Raw genomic sequence first — 11800 nt, 5'->3', positions numbered from 1 at the left:
ATAGAATAATTATATTAAATAAATTGATAATTCAAGTCTAACGTTACACGCGATAAAAACACAATGCATATTCTAAAATTATAGAATAATTAATATTAAATAAATGGATAATTCAAGTCTAACGTTACACGCAATAAAAACACAATCGGAAATTCAACGGGACGCTCGAGATTTAATCTGAAAAAGAAGAAATATTATTAATTTCCATTTGTTTCATCTTTCTGTTTCAGATGGAGTGAGAAGATCTAATCTTGTGATATTTACTTTCAGGGCCACTCAAACACGAAGCAAACTGTCAAGTTTGCAGTTTGGGTGTTTGCTCCGTTCTTACATTATATTAACATCACCTTTCTGTTTTTCAGATGACTCTCCCAAATGCAGCCTTGTTGGCACGCGATCGAGCCCGACCCATTCTGCATCAGCCTTTAATATAAATACATCGAACTGTTACGTACTTCACTTGACGTACAGATTTACTTTAAGTGTATAACGACGTAAAACTAAATGTTATTGTAGATTTAACTTCAATCTGTTTCCATGCGACTGTGATATTATGTACCTGATATTTGTTAGTACAACATTTATATGAAGTTGTTTTTTTTTTTTCATCAAATAACCCTATCTTCTATATGATTAATTGTTTGACCAATTCAATTCGTCAAACATTGTTCGATTACAGGCTCGCATTGTGAGTCGCATACAGTTGTTATATTTAACACATACAAAGTTACATATGTGACACATGCAAAGTTAATAAAACATAGTAAAGTGAAAATGCATCTCATCGTTTCACGTAGGTCAGTTTATTATTTAACGATTACATAGTATAAACATGTGTACAGTAGGGAAGCGATTAATAGGAGTACCTATAAATATGGCAGAACTGCACACGGTATTCGTGACGCAAGACTTCGCAAGTTTATAAAATAGGTATAAACAATGTTAATCGAGTATACGTAGTGTGGTCGGTAATATTTAATAAAGATTGTAACCTAGCTCTCGCTTCTATTAGCACAATTGATCAAGGGAAGGCACCTACAGTAGAGCACCTGTTGTATTACCTCTGCGGGCGCGGCCTCCTCCGTGTCCACGACGTCGGGCAGCGCCTCGGCCGCCTCGCACGACTGGTCCGCCTCGGCCAGGTCGCCGTTGTGCATCTCCGAGCAGTCGAGCAGGTCCACCTTGTCCTCCCGGCCGCGCGGGCTCGCCTCGCCCGGCTCCCCGTCCACGTCCACGTGCACGTGGCCCGGCCACATGTCGTAGGGGCAGGCGTGCAGCGCGGGGTCGCTCGCGCTGAACAGGCTGAGCGAGCCCGCCACGTCCTGCAGCGGCGGTGGCTCGCCGGCCTCGCCCGCCTCCCCCTCCCCGCCGCCCCCGCCGCCCGATATCACCAGCGGCAGGCTCTCGATAATGTCGTTCGATACGCTGCAGACGGTCATACCCTCGTATTTAGAGAGGAACTCGAGCAGCCTCTTCTTAGATATCTGGGGTCGTCTACCGTCGAGACCCCCGTTTAAAACATGCGTCGCTAGAGAGTCCATCAGCTCGGGGGTGCATATTTCTTCACTTTTTAGTAATAGAAAGCGAACAATATTGTTGTCGAAGTGGGGGGCGGTCGAGCACCCGGCCTGCGCGGAGAGAGCGCGGTCGGCGGAGTCGCCCTCGGCGGCCGGCCCGGCCTCCTCGCGGAGCCGGTCGCCCGGCCGGCCCTCCGGCGCGGATCCGTACTGGGACAGGACGCCCCGAATGGACTGGAGGACCCTCTGCCGCAGCGGGTCCGAGCTGATCAGCTGCAGCTCCTTGAACAGCTGAATGAGGAAGTCGGGGTGGGACTCGTTGACGCCGATGAGGGTCGTCACCTCGGAGTAGACGTTCTCTCGGAGGAGATCGAAGAGTTTGGAGGTGGCCTTGTCGGCGACGTCGCGGCGGGCGGAGGCCAGGTTGGGGTTGTCTTGGAGGTGGAGGTTGCCGGTGGAGAGGGGCGCGGCGCGCGAGTTCTTGGCGGGCAGCTTGGAGCAGGACTTGCGCTTGTCGGCCGCGTGCAGGTTGTTGGAGTGGGGCTGGGGCTGGGGCTGGGGCTCGGCGTGGTGCAGGTTGAGCACGTCGGGCGCGGCGCGACGTGCGACGTGGGAAGGCGCGGGCGCGGGCGGGGGCGGGGGCGGGGCGCGGCGCAGCGCGTTGTGGCTGCGCGAGACGAGCGGCTGCGGCAAGGGCGCGGCCGCTAGCCCGCCGAGGTGCCCGTCCGCGTTGGTCTTGCTGTTCGCCGACAGCAGGTTCTGCCGCGAGTAGCTGGAAACATTGCGAGCTAAAGTACCATCCGGCGCAGGGACAATTATAATTTAGTTATTTAAGAAACAAACAGTCTTCTATAGTTATACATAACACTGGAAATTTTCTTAAAGCTAGACTTACAGTTTCCTTAATGAAAATATTTTAACATCATGTTTAATAAAGTTTCTACAGAGTAAATCAGAGCTATTTGTGCAAACAAGAACAAAAACAATAACAACAATAATGAAAAAAAAAGATGCAAGAGTATCAGGGTGTTAACAATTAAATTGCATATAAACTGAATACTAAAAAGGTTTTATTATTCTTATTACTTATTAACGTTCAATACTGAGATTTTTTCCTAATAGCGCCAAACTAATGATCTGGGTTATTACACTGCATGGATAGTGTATAATCTGTTTTAGTTAAGGTATAACAAAATTACACTCGAGAGTGAGAGCCGCCTTTGTGCAATTTATGTATCTGATACCGCCAATAAGTGACCAAAATATAAGAATCCACATCCATTAAGTATTTCGCTTTTGTAGGGTTTCGTGTTTCGTAGTTAACTGGGAATAGTTAATAATCAAATAGTTTCGCCATGTCCGTCTGTCTGCCCCTTTGCTCCCTGATCGTTAGTGCTCTACGAAGTGCTAGAAAAGTTGCATTTTGGCATGGATAACATTTAAATCATACATGGCGACAGAACGGAAAAATAAATCCTTGGATAGGCCATTTTTTGATAAAGTGAATATTTTCGAAAATAATCTCTCCAAAGCAATAATATGTGTCCCCCCCTCTTACTTTTGATATATATTACAAAAAATATGATAAAGATCGTAAAACAAAAGCTTAATAAAACTATACCAAGCATGATCGGTTCAGCCGTTTTTGAGTTATTGCAAAAAGTCTCCTCTTCTTATATTAGTAAAACGACGTACTTTAGGGCTGCAAAGGTACTCCCTTATGTTTGTAATACTGTACAATATAGGTACATGATACTTACTAATAGCCCCCGTTTAGTCTATGCTAATAGAATGGTACCTAACTGCGGAACCCTACACTGAGCATAGCCCGAAATGCTCTTGGCCGATTTTTATTGCAAATAGACCTAATGGAATTCATCGAAAATTATTTCAATTATTGGATCTACAAGAGAGTATGTATACTTAGTTATTTACTGCGACTACTGATTTTGAATACCTACCATGCAAACGAACGATTTTATAACAAATATCTAAGGCACAAAATCCAAAATAAATTTTTGCTCTCGTGTGACACAAACAAATTTTTGACTAAGTGGTGAGATCAAAATCATATATATTAGAAAGACAAAAATACTATACTGCACACTCGCAGCAAAATCAAATTTAAGAATCAAAGCACCTCTGTTCGATCTGCTGGGATGAAAAAAACTGTCAAAGATGCCTTTCCACTGAGGAAGAGATGAGAGAAGACTTGTGGAAATCAACCAATCGCATCGGTTGTAGTTGTAACCCAGCGGAGATGAGAACCGAATCGGCGAGTTATTGTAATAAATAGTTAGTCTTAGAAGCCTCTTTAAACACGCTTCGAAATTAATACCGGTTGTAATTAGTTACATACATCACTATTTAGGAAATTCAAAGAACAGGCAAACACACGAATTGAAATTTTAGTATTAGGACAATTGAAACAAGGTGATATGTGATGTTTTCAGGCATTACAAGTTTTTGTAACTTGTAATACAAGCGGATGTCACTTTTTGACAGCTTTTGTTAGAAGTTACAAGCTTTTGAGAAACGGGCCCCTGGTATCGCATTGTCAATAGGTACGGGTGTTATTTTATTGAATTCTTATCAACAACAAACAATAGGTTAGTTTTTGCTTGAAAATATCATATAGATATACAGATTTTGTGGAGGAAATTAACTGCAAACGAGTTGCTTTAGCTACAATTACTTTATTAAGTAAATTACAAACAAACTTTAAAACTAGAAGTTATTTTATAATGGAACACAATTCTCACCAATGTCGATGGAAATATAACTACTGAAACATTATTTAACTATAACTAGGATTTAAATATAACTTGTTTATGTATCAAATCTAGTATCTGAAAAGAGAAAAATAATTATCATAAACTTACATACATATGTAAATGTAAAGTCAAAGTAAACATAGGTATATTTTATTAGAAATAAAACACTTAAGACTCCCAAACAATTAGCCGTCGCCATACAACCTAGGGCCCGTTTCTCAAAAGCTTGTTGCTTGTAATACAAGTGGAAGTCCCTTTCTAACAAAAGCTGTCAAAAAGTGACATACGCTTGTATTACAAGTTACAAGCTTTTGAGAAACGGGCCCCTAATTTACGCTCTCATTTTAAAACTACCTGCGGAAATCACATGTAACTTTGCATGAACATTAAGGTAACATGGGTCTGGTATTAGTTTTCATTGTTTGTTTATATTATATGCATGTTAGTAATAATCAAGTAGGTATAGCAACTTAGTTGTACGTAATACATATTTCTACGCCGATAGAGGCAGAATATGCCGCACTTATTGTAATTTGACCATCTTTGTACCATATTCTATGAAATAAACATTTGTATTTGTATTTTTAAAATTGTAATACAAAAAGATAACAGAGCTGATATAAGTTTTGCGAGTGTAACTTCTGCTCCCTCAGTTTTATTTGTTTTAATAACTTTATCAACTATCAAATTAAATTATTAAAAAACCCTGCTATATGACAATAAAAACCATTTTACACATTACTTTGGAAAAGAGGTGATAATGATAATCTTCAATTTGCTGGATCGATTTCTAATTTTTATCAAGCAGAAACGTCTGCGAAACTTTTCAACTTTTAATTTATTTCACCCAAGGAAACTCGCTTTCACGTAAAACCGCATCGAAATCGGTCCATCCTCTGGAGTGTTTCGATGCCACAGACAAATAGACATTGCCATCAAACATATAACACCCCTCTTTTTGGGTCGGGGGTCAAAAGAGGGTAACTTGCATGGCGGCGGCTAGTGCTTGTGCCTCTTAGGGCTACTTGCACCATCCCACTAACCCACGGTTAACCGGTTAAACCGTTAATCCAGTGTCAAATTGTACTGGTAACCATGGTAACTCTAGGTTTAACCTGTTAACCCCGGGTTAGTCGGGTTGGTGCAAGTGGGCCTTAAACGATGTGTACGTACCTTCTAAAGTTATCCCAATAGTTGTTGGCGCGGTTGCCGGGAGCCACTTGGTTGTTCAGCGTGTGGGACGCGGTCTCTGCGCGCCAGCGTTCTTCAAGCTGGGTAATATGAAATAGACTTGGCAAGTTGCTTTAAGACGTTTCATTGAGACTAACCTCCATATTCATAAAACTTAGCAACCTTTTCCTACAAACCTCTATTAGATTTTGGGGTATTGGACAAAAGTTTTTGAATACTTAACGCCATAAGATTTGTGTTACAAGCACAGATAAAGGCATTGAGGCCCATATATGCTAACAGGCTACATACATATCATAATACTCATACTCATTAATCATTTATTAATAATATCATTACATATTACACGTAAAATGAAATTAAATTAGATAAATTAAGGTACAATTAATTACATTATTAGGTATTACAAGTGTAGGGTAATACTAATATAAATATATCAAATATTTTTTTACAATTGTGAGGATAATATTAATTTAATTTGTTACATAAAATTATTATTTAAAATGACAATTAAATAAAATAATCATCTTAAAAGCGGATAGCCATTTTGGCGCAACTTTAACGGCCTGGCCACGACATTGGTCTTAGGCGGCGGCGCAACCGCGAGCGACCGCCACACCGCCAGCCATGCCGCGTACTTACTGTAGCGGCGGCAGCGACTAGGAGCCGCTGGGACGCAGACGGATTAAAATATAGCATCTTGTACAGGGCATGAGCTAAATACAGGACGACTAATTTATTTTTTTGTCTCGTAGAAAAAGTATTGTATACAATAGTGATATAATCAAGCTTTTCAATCTCGTACTTTACTTAAGCAACTCAGCAAGCTTCGTTGCTTATACACGGTACTCGACTGAAAAGCTCTCTATTATATCACGATTGTATAAAATACTATTAGGGTCGGCTAGTTCAGTAGTTTATACATTGTGTATAAAAAGCACCACGAAAAATAATTACGAGTACACAAGAATGAGTGTGGAGACGTTACTAGTTACTACATACTTAAATACGTGAAAGTACATTCAAAATTTCAATAGTAAACGCTTAAATTCCGTGTCCATGTCGCTCGAAAAACAAAAAACATTTTGTTTCGCATGGCACCGCTCGATCCGTCGCGCCGCTCTAAAGTCGTGGCATCGCTCGCGCTGCCCGATAAAAGTGTTCGAGTCACGTGTGCTGTTTTTGCGTCTTACCGCCGGTCGCGCAATCACGCAATGTCGTGGCCAGGGGCCCGTTTATCAAAAGCTTGTAACTTGTAATACAAGTGGAAGTCCCTTTCTAACAAAAGCTGTCAAAAAGTGACATCCGCTTGTATTACAAGTTACAAGCTTTTGGGAAACGGGCCCCAGGCCGTTAGGCTAGAATATGAATGTAGGCAAGAGTATAGTTACAAGAGAGAGGTGGTCCCTGAGCGCGTGCAGCTCGCGCTGCTGCTGGAGCAGCTGCTGCCAGCACCACGCGCCCCACAGCCCGCAGCCGCAGCCGCAGCCCGGCACCATGCCGCCTGGTACACAAACATTAAGGCTCAGTTTCATTGGTTGATAGTGCGGGGTACACGAGATATCCATAAATCATGCTATAGGGCATTCGGTAACTGCGGGGTGCGGACGATTTCAGAAACGCATGCCGTTATGAGTTTCACTAGTCGTTCCACCGAGTTCCCGCCTGCGTCGTACTTCACTCGCGAAACGCTCCTAACAAAACGATAATTGAACGTGACGTCAAGGTCACTGAGAGCCCATCTTGAAATATGGACAAAACAAGAAAATTGCGTTTTTGTCGGTGAAATACTGCGTTTATGTATATAGTTGCTATACAATCTTTTTTTTTGGATAAAATGTAGGAATCTAACGGCACCCTTACTTTTTTCCTTTTTGGAAGTTAACAAGAAACTAAAATTTTGAAACTTTCAGGTCCTGTATTTTTGTATTATTTCCTTATATTATTTTAATATCCACATTATTGTGATGAATTGCTCATTTGCTATCTATTTTACGAAATTTTGTTATAAAACTCAAAATGTGTCATCATCCCTATACTACCGCTCTGTCGCCGCGTCAGTGTTGCTGCGTAAATAAAATATCTATATGAGACCCATTCCATTTAACCCTTTAACGGTCCAAATAATAGACCTTTAAAAGTCCTAAAAATTCTGCATAAGACAAAAAATACAAAACGATTATGTTACGCCGAAGGTTTAATAATGTGAAGAATTTATTGTGTCCAACTAGGGATCAAATCAATTTTTTTTTTTTTTACTGTAAATATCATACACTAAAGAAAAAGTGACCAAGTCTACCGGTGGCCGAGCCGCGTAAGCTGAAGACGCGGGTTCGATTCCCTCCTCGGCCACCGGTGGACTTGGTCACTTTTTTTTTTGTGTATGATATCTATTACAGTTTATAATTAATTATGTAATGAAGTTTTTATTTTTAGTAAATTATATTTAAATATTGCTTTTTCTGCCAACCATATATTTTGTTATGAAAACTGCAAGTTAATAACGATATTAATTGGAATAGAATAGAATAACATTTATTTGTATAACACAGGTGATATAAAGGGTCTCAATATACACAAGTAACTGTCGAAAAAAAATTTTTGGGAAACTTATTGCTGACTGTACTTCTTCTCATTTGCATGTCTATCGATTACTTCTTAAGACGTTTCTAATGAGCCTAAACTTGATGTTTGTGTTTTTCCATCGAGGAGTTCCTTTTGCTATCTACCGGCTGCATCATCAGAACACCTCCATGTTAGCATATTATTGCATTGTCACCGGAATTACGATAGTACTGCAAATTTCAACTGAATCAGATACCGGGAAGTGGTTCAAATTTTAGGTTCAAGATTTGAAGCACTATACATATATATACAAAGGTATATACGCAGTGAAGCTAAATAAAAGTGTGTAAAAAATGAAGCTCTGTGATTTGCCTATGGGCGCACATAATTGGCATTGGTTTGATAAGCAATGATACTGGTCTCACCGTAGGGCATCATCATGTTGAAGGGCACGGAGGGCGGGAAGGACATCTGCGGCGCGCCCATCAGCCGCTCCATGGTCTGCGAGTGGCTGTTCTGCGTGAACTGGTTCGTGCGCATATCCTAGGACAAGACCATAACCAGGCCCCGTTAATAATGTTGCCATTCTTTGAGAATAAGGGGTGGTAAAAATAGCGTGTTAATTAGCTCCATGCATGTTTTTTTTTTAAATTTTTGTAATCATAATTTATAACGTTTGAACACCGGAAAAAATAAAAATGCTTTTGTACACATCACACACAAACACATTATTTTCACATTATTTTATTATAAAATTATTATAATGTTGAAAAATTTTGAGCGATTGAAACACTCATAATTATTGGCGCGAATTCGACAGAGCGTGATGACGTCACACGTTGGCCGGACTGACGTTTGCTACTAATGACACCAAGGGCCTGACACTCTTTGATAGAGAAAGATAGTCTTATTGCGATTCCTATAAGAGGAAAGAGAAAATTGTGCCATGCTTTGTCCTTATCACCGACCGGGTTTTTTTTCATGGTCGGGTTATGGCAGCATAGGTTGGAGGCAGTCTTTCTCTTACCCCTGGTCGCTCGGTTTCATGTCTATAACTACTATACTATGTCTATGAATGATACTTATGTGAACTAATCTGTCGAACGCGTGAAGTTTCGTGCGTTTCGCTCACTAGCTTTCGCGGGCATATTTTTGTACTTTTATTTATTATTTTAAGCAATTAAATGATAATTTAATAGCGGAAATGCATTTCGTAACATGATATAACGGTAACAAACATCCGAATAAAAATTATTTCGTTCAAATATAAAGTTCATGCATGAGGTTCATTAACTAAATTCTTCGTGCTTAGCGTCCTTACTTTACGGTAGGGAACCTTAACTCCAACTGGTACCCAACTTCGCCCAAGTAAAATATTATAATAATAATATTACCAACAAAGGCAACAAACTGTCTACAGTTTGGCGAAACTTTTGTATACCTAGACATAAGTATAGGTATATTAAAAAAAACTGATCGATTGAATTCACGATAAATAGAGCATATAAAGTAATAAAAAAAGAATTAAAAAGAAACCTATATTCGCCACTAGTCCCTAACTTCGACTAATGATTTTTTTGTTATGCAAAATTATACTAAAACTTAATACGTTTAGAGATACATGAAACTATAATATATAATATGAACAGCAATAGGGAATATTACGCGAAACTCTGCATAGGGGGCGCCACTACCACAATCTGAGTGTCTATCGCGAAACAAGAAAATCGAAATTTCGTTATCTAATATCTCTGTCACTCTTGCATATTCGAGCGATAAAGAGGCAGATAGCGAAATTTCGGATTCGCGTTTCCCGGTAGATCCTCTGTAAACAAACCGCCTTGATGCATCAATGTCCTATTTTATTGTCTCTGAAAACTTGTCAAAAACCTGTCAAAGGTACAGTATGTATAATAAGGGCCTGACACTTTGATAGAGAAAGATCGTCTTATTGCGATTCCTATAAGAGGAAAGAGAAAATAGTGCCATGCTTTGTCCTTATCACCGACCGGGTTTTTTTTCATGGTCGGGTAATGGCAGTATAGGTAGGAGGCGATGGCGAAATACCGAAATTTATAAGAGTGAAAGAGAAAAAGGATTATGCTGCCATACATTAACCTGTCAATACATGAATATGTCTTTCTCTTACCCCTGGTCGTTCGTTTTCATGTCTATAACTACTATACTATGTCTATGATGTATGTTATTCTATGGTATACTAAAATGGTTAGTGCTGCACTCTGGTGGCAGAACATTGCAGTAATATCCCCTATTATAAAAAAAATTGTGCACCTTTGGCGAGGTTTATATACAGTTCACCGAGCCCCCAATTAGGTATTTAAATATTTGTGTTTAGTTTACCTGGTTAGTTTTATTCGTATTATTCCAATACGGCGGCGGCATGTGAGGGTACGGCATGTTGATCGGATTGTCAACTAAAAACAAATAGAAATATTATTTTTATTGGATAAACTTTTATCCGATAAAGGAAAGCATTTGTGTCATCTTCAACCAAAATGATACTTTTTGTCGGTATATCCCAAAGCATCGACTCGCTAAGTCTCGACAATCGCTCGACGTCATGGGACCGATACAAATACAAATGTTTATTTCATAGAATATGGTACAAAGATGGTCAAATTACAATAAGTGCGGCATATTCTGCCTCTATCGGCGTAGAAATATGTATTACTTACAACTAAGTTGCTATACCTACTTGATTATTACTAACATGCATATAATATATTTTAATATTTACATATCGAGTTTTACAAACCTTATAATTACCTAGGTATTGGCACAATAGTAGTTAAGTCAGGAATCGATTACAATACATTAAAATTATATTACAACAATAAAATAATTAGTTTATTAATAATTAAGGAACTCATTGATCGAATAAAAACACATGTCAAGTAACCAATCAAACATTTTTTTCTGAAATTTATTTATATCTAGTGATTTTATGTCATTTGGAATCTTATTATACAATTTAATTGCCATGATATAAACATTTTTACTAAATATGTTTACTTTTTGTCTTGGAACAAATAGTTTGCTTGGATACCTTCCACTTGTTTTATTATGAACGGCATCATGTAGAGGAAATAGATCTGGGTGTTTTCTGACAAATTTAACAACCTCATATATGTACAAGCAGGGCAGGGGAAGAACTTTTAGCTCCTTAAATATTGGTCTTGCCTACAACTCCGTACCTAATGTCATTAAAGACTCGACTAGCGATGCGATATTCAAAAAGAAACTTAAATCATTTCTTATAGATCAGGCATACTATCGTATTGCTGACTTTACGAGTGCGCCGGTAAGTAATTGACCCAGCACCGTTCGAAAACAGGTTCTAGTACCTACCTACTACTACTAGTAATGTTACTTGTTTGTTACTTATATCTAATGATAAGGTTATAATTAAGTACTCAATAGTGTTAAGTTTATGACGTGTAAAATGTACTGTTTATATTTACCAATAAAGTCTGTATTTCTATATAAGGCGCAATTTCCATTATAGTTTCAATTTGAAATCAACCTTATCGATAACCGACATTGTGGTACCTTTTTGGTTAAAAACGTCACATTTAACCACAATCTCACTTAAGGTAAGTGCGGATGTGGTCTAGGATGGAGCACGCTTACCTAAGGGTATTCCATATGTCCAATTTGTTTGTCCAATGGGTATTTCGCCGCTATACTTACTCAACCTCGTATCTGCAACACTCATTTGATGACAAAAACACC

At 39.2% G+C, this 11800-nt stretch overlaps 1 protein-coding gene across 1 annotated transcript in view; it reads right to left on the bottom strand.

The window, feature by feature from the left end:
- Window positions 1-58: 58 nt before the first annotated feature.
- The window catches only part of LOC134741589 (uncharacterized), a 34079-nt gene continuing 22337 nt past the window's right edge, over window positions 59-11800 (bottom strand). Inside the window, exons 23-28 of the mRNA XM_063674425.1 lie at window positions 10409-10482; window positions 8473-8590; window positions 6874-6986; window positions 5465-5562; window positions 1062-2289; window positions 59-423 (exon numbers count right to left, since the gene is read on the bottom strand). Of these exons, the coding sequence (XP_063530495.1) occupies window positions 328-423; window positions 1062-2289; window positions 5465-5562; window positions 6874-6986; window positions 8473-8590; window positions 10409-10482 (1727 nt within the window). The 3' untranslated portion in view covers window positions 59-327. The remainder of the gene's footprint in view (window positions 424-1061; window positions 2290-5464; window positions 5563-6873; window positions 6987-8472; window positions 8591-10408; window positions 10483-11800) is intronic.

This window comes from Cydia strobilella, chromosome 5, assembly GCF_947568885.1.
Source record: "Cydia strobilella chromosome 5, ilCydStro3.1, whole genome shotgun sequence".
Classification (NCBI taxonomy): domain Eukaryota; kingdom Metazoa; phylum Arthropoda; class Insecta; order Lepidoptera; family Tortricidae; genus Cydia; species Cydia strobilella.
The sequence above is the reverse complement of the archived record's forward strand: the minus strand, read 5'-3'. Positions and strand labels throughout refer to the sequence as shown.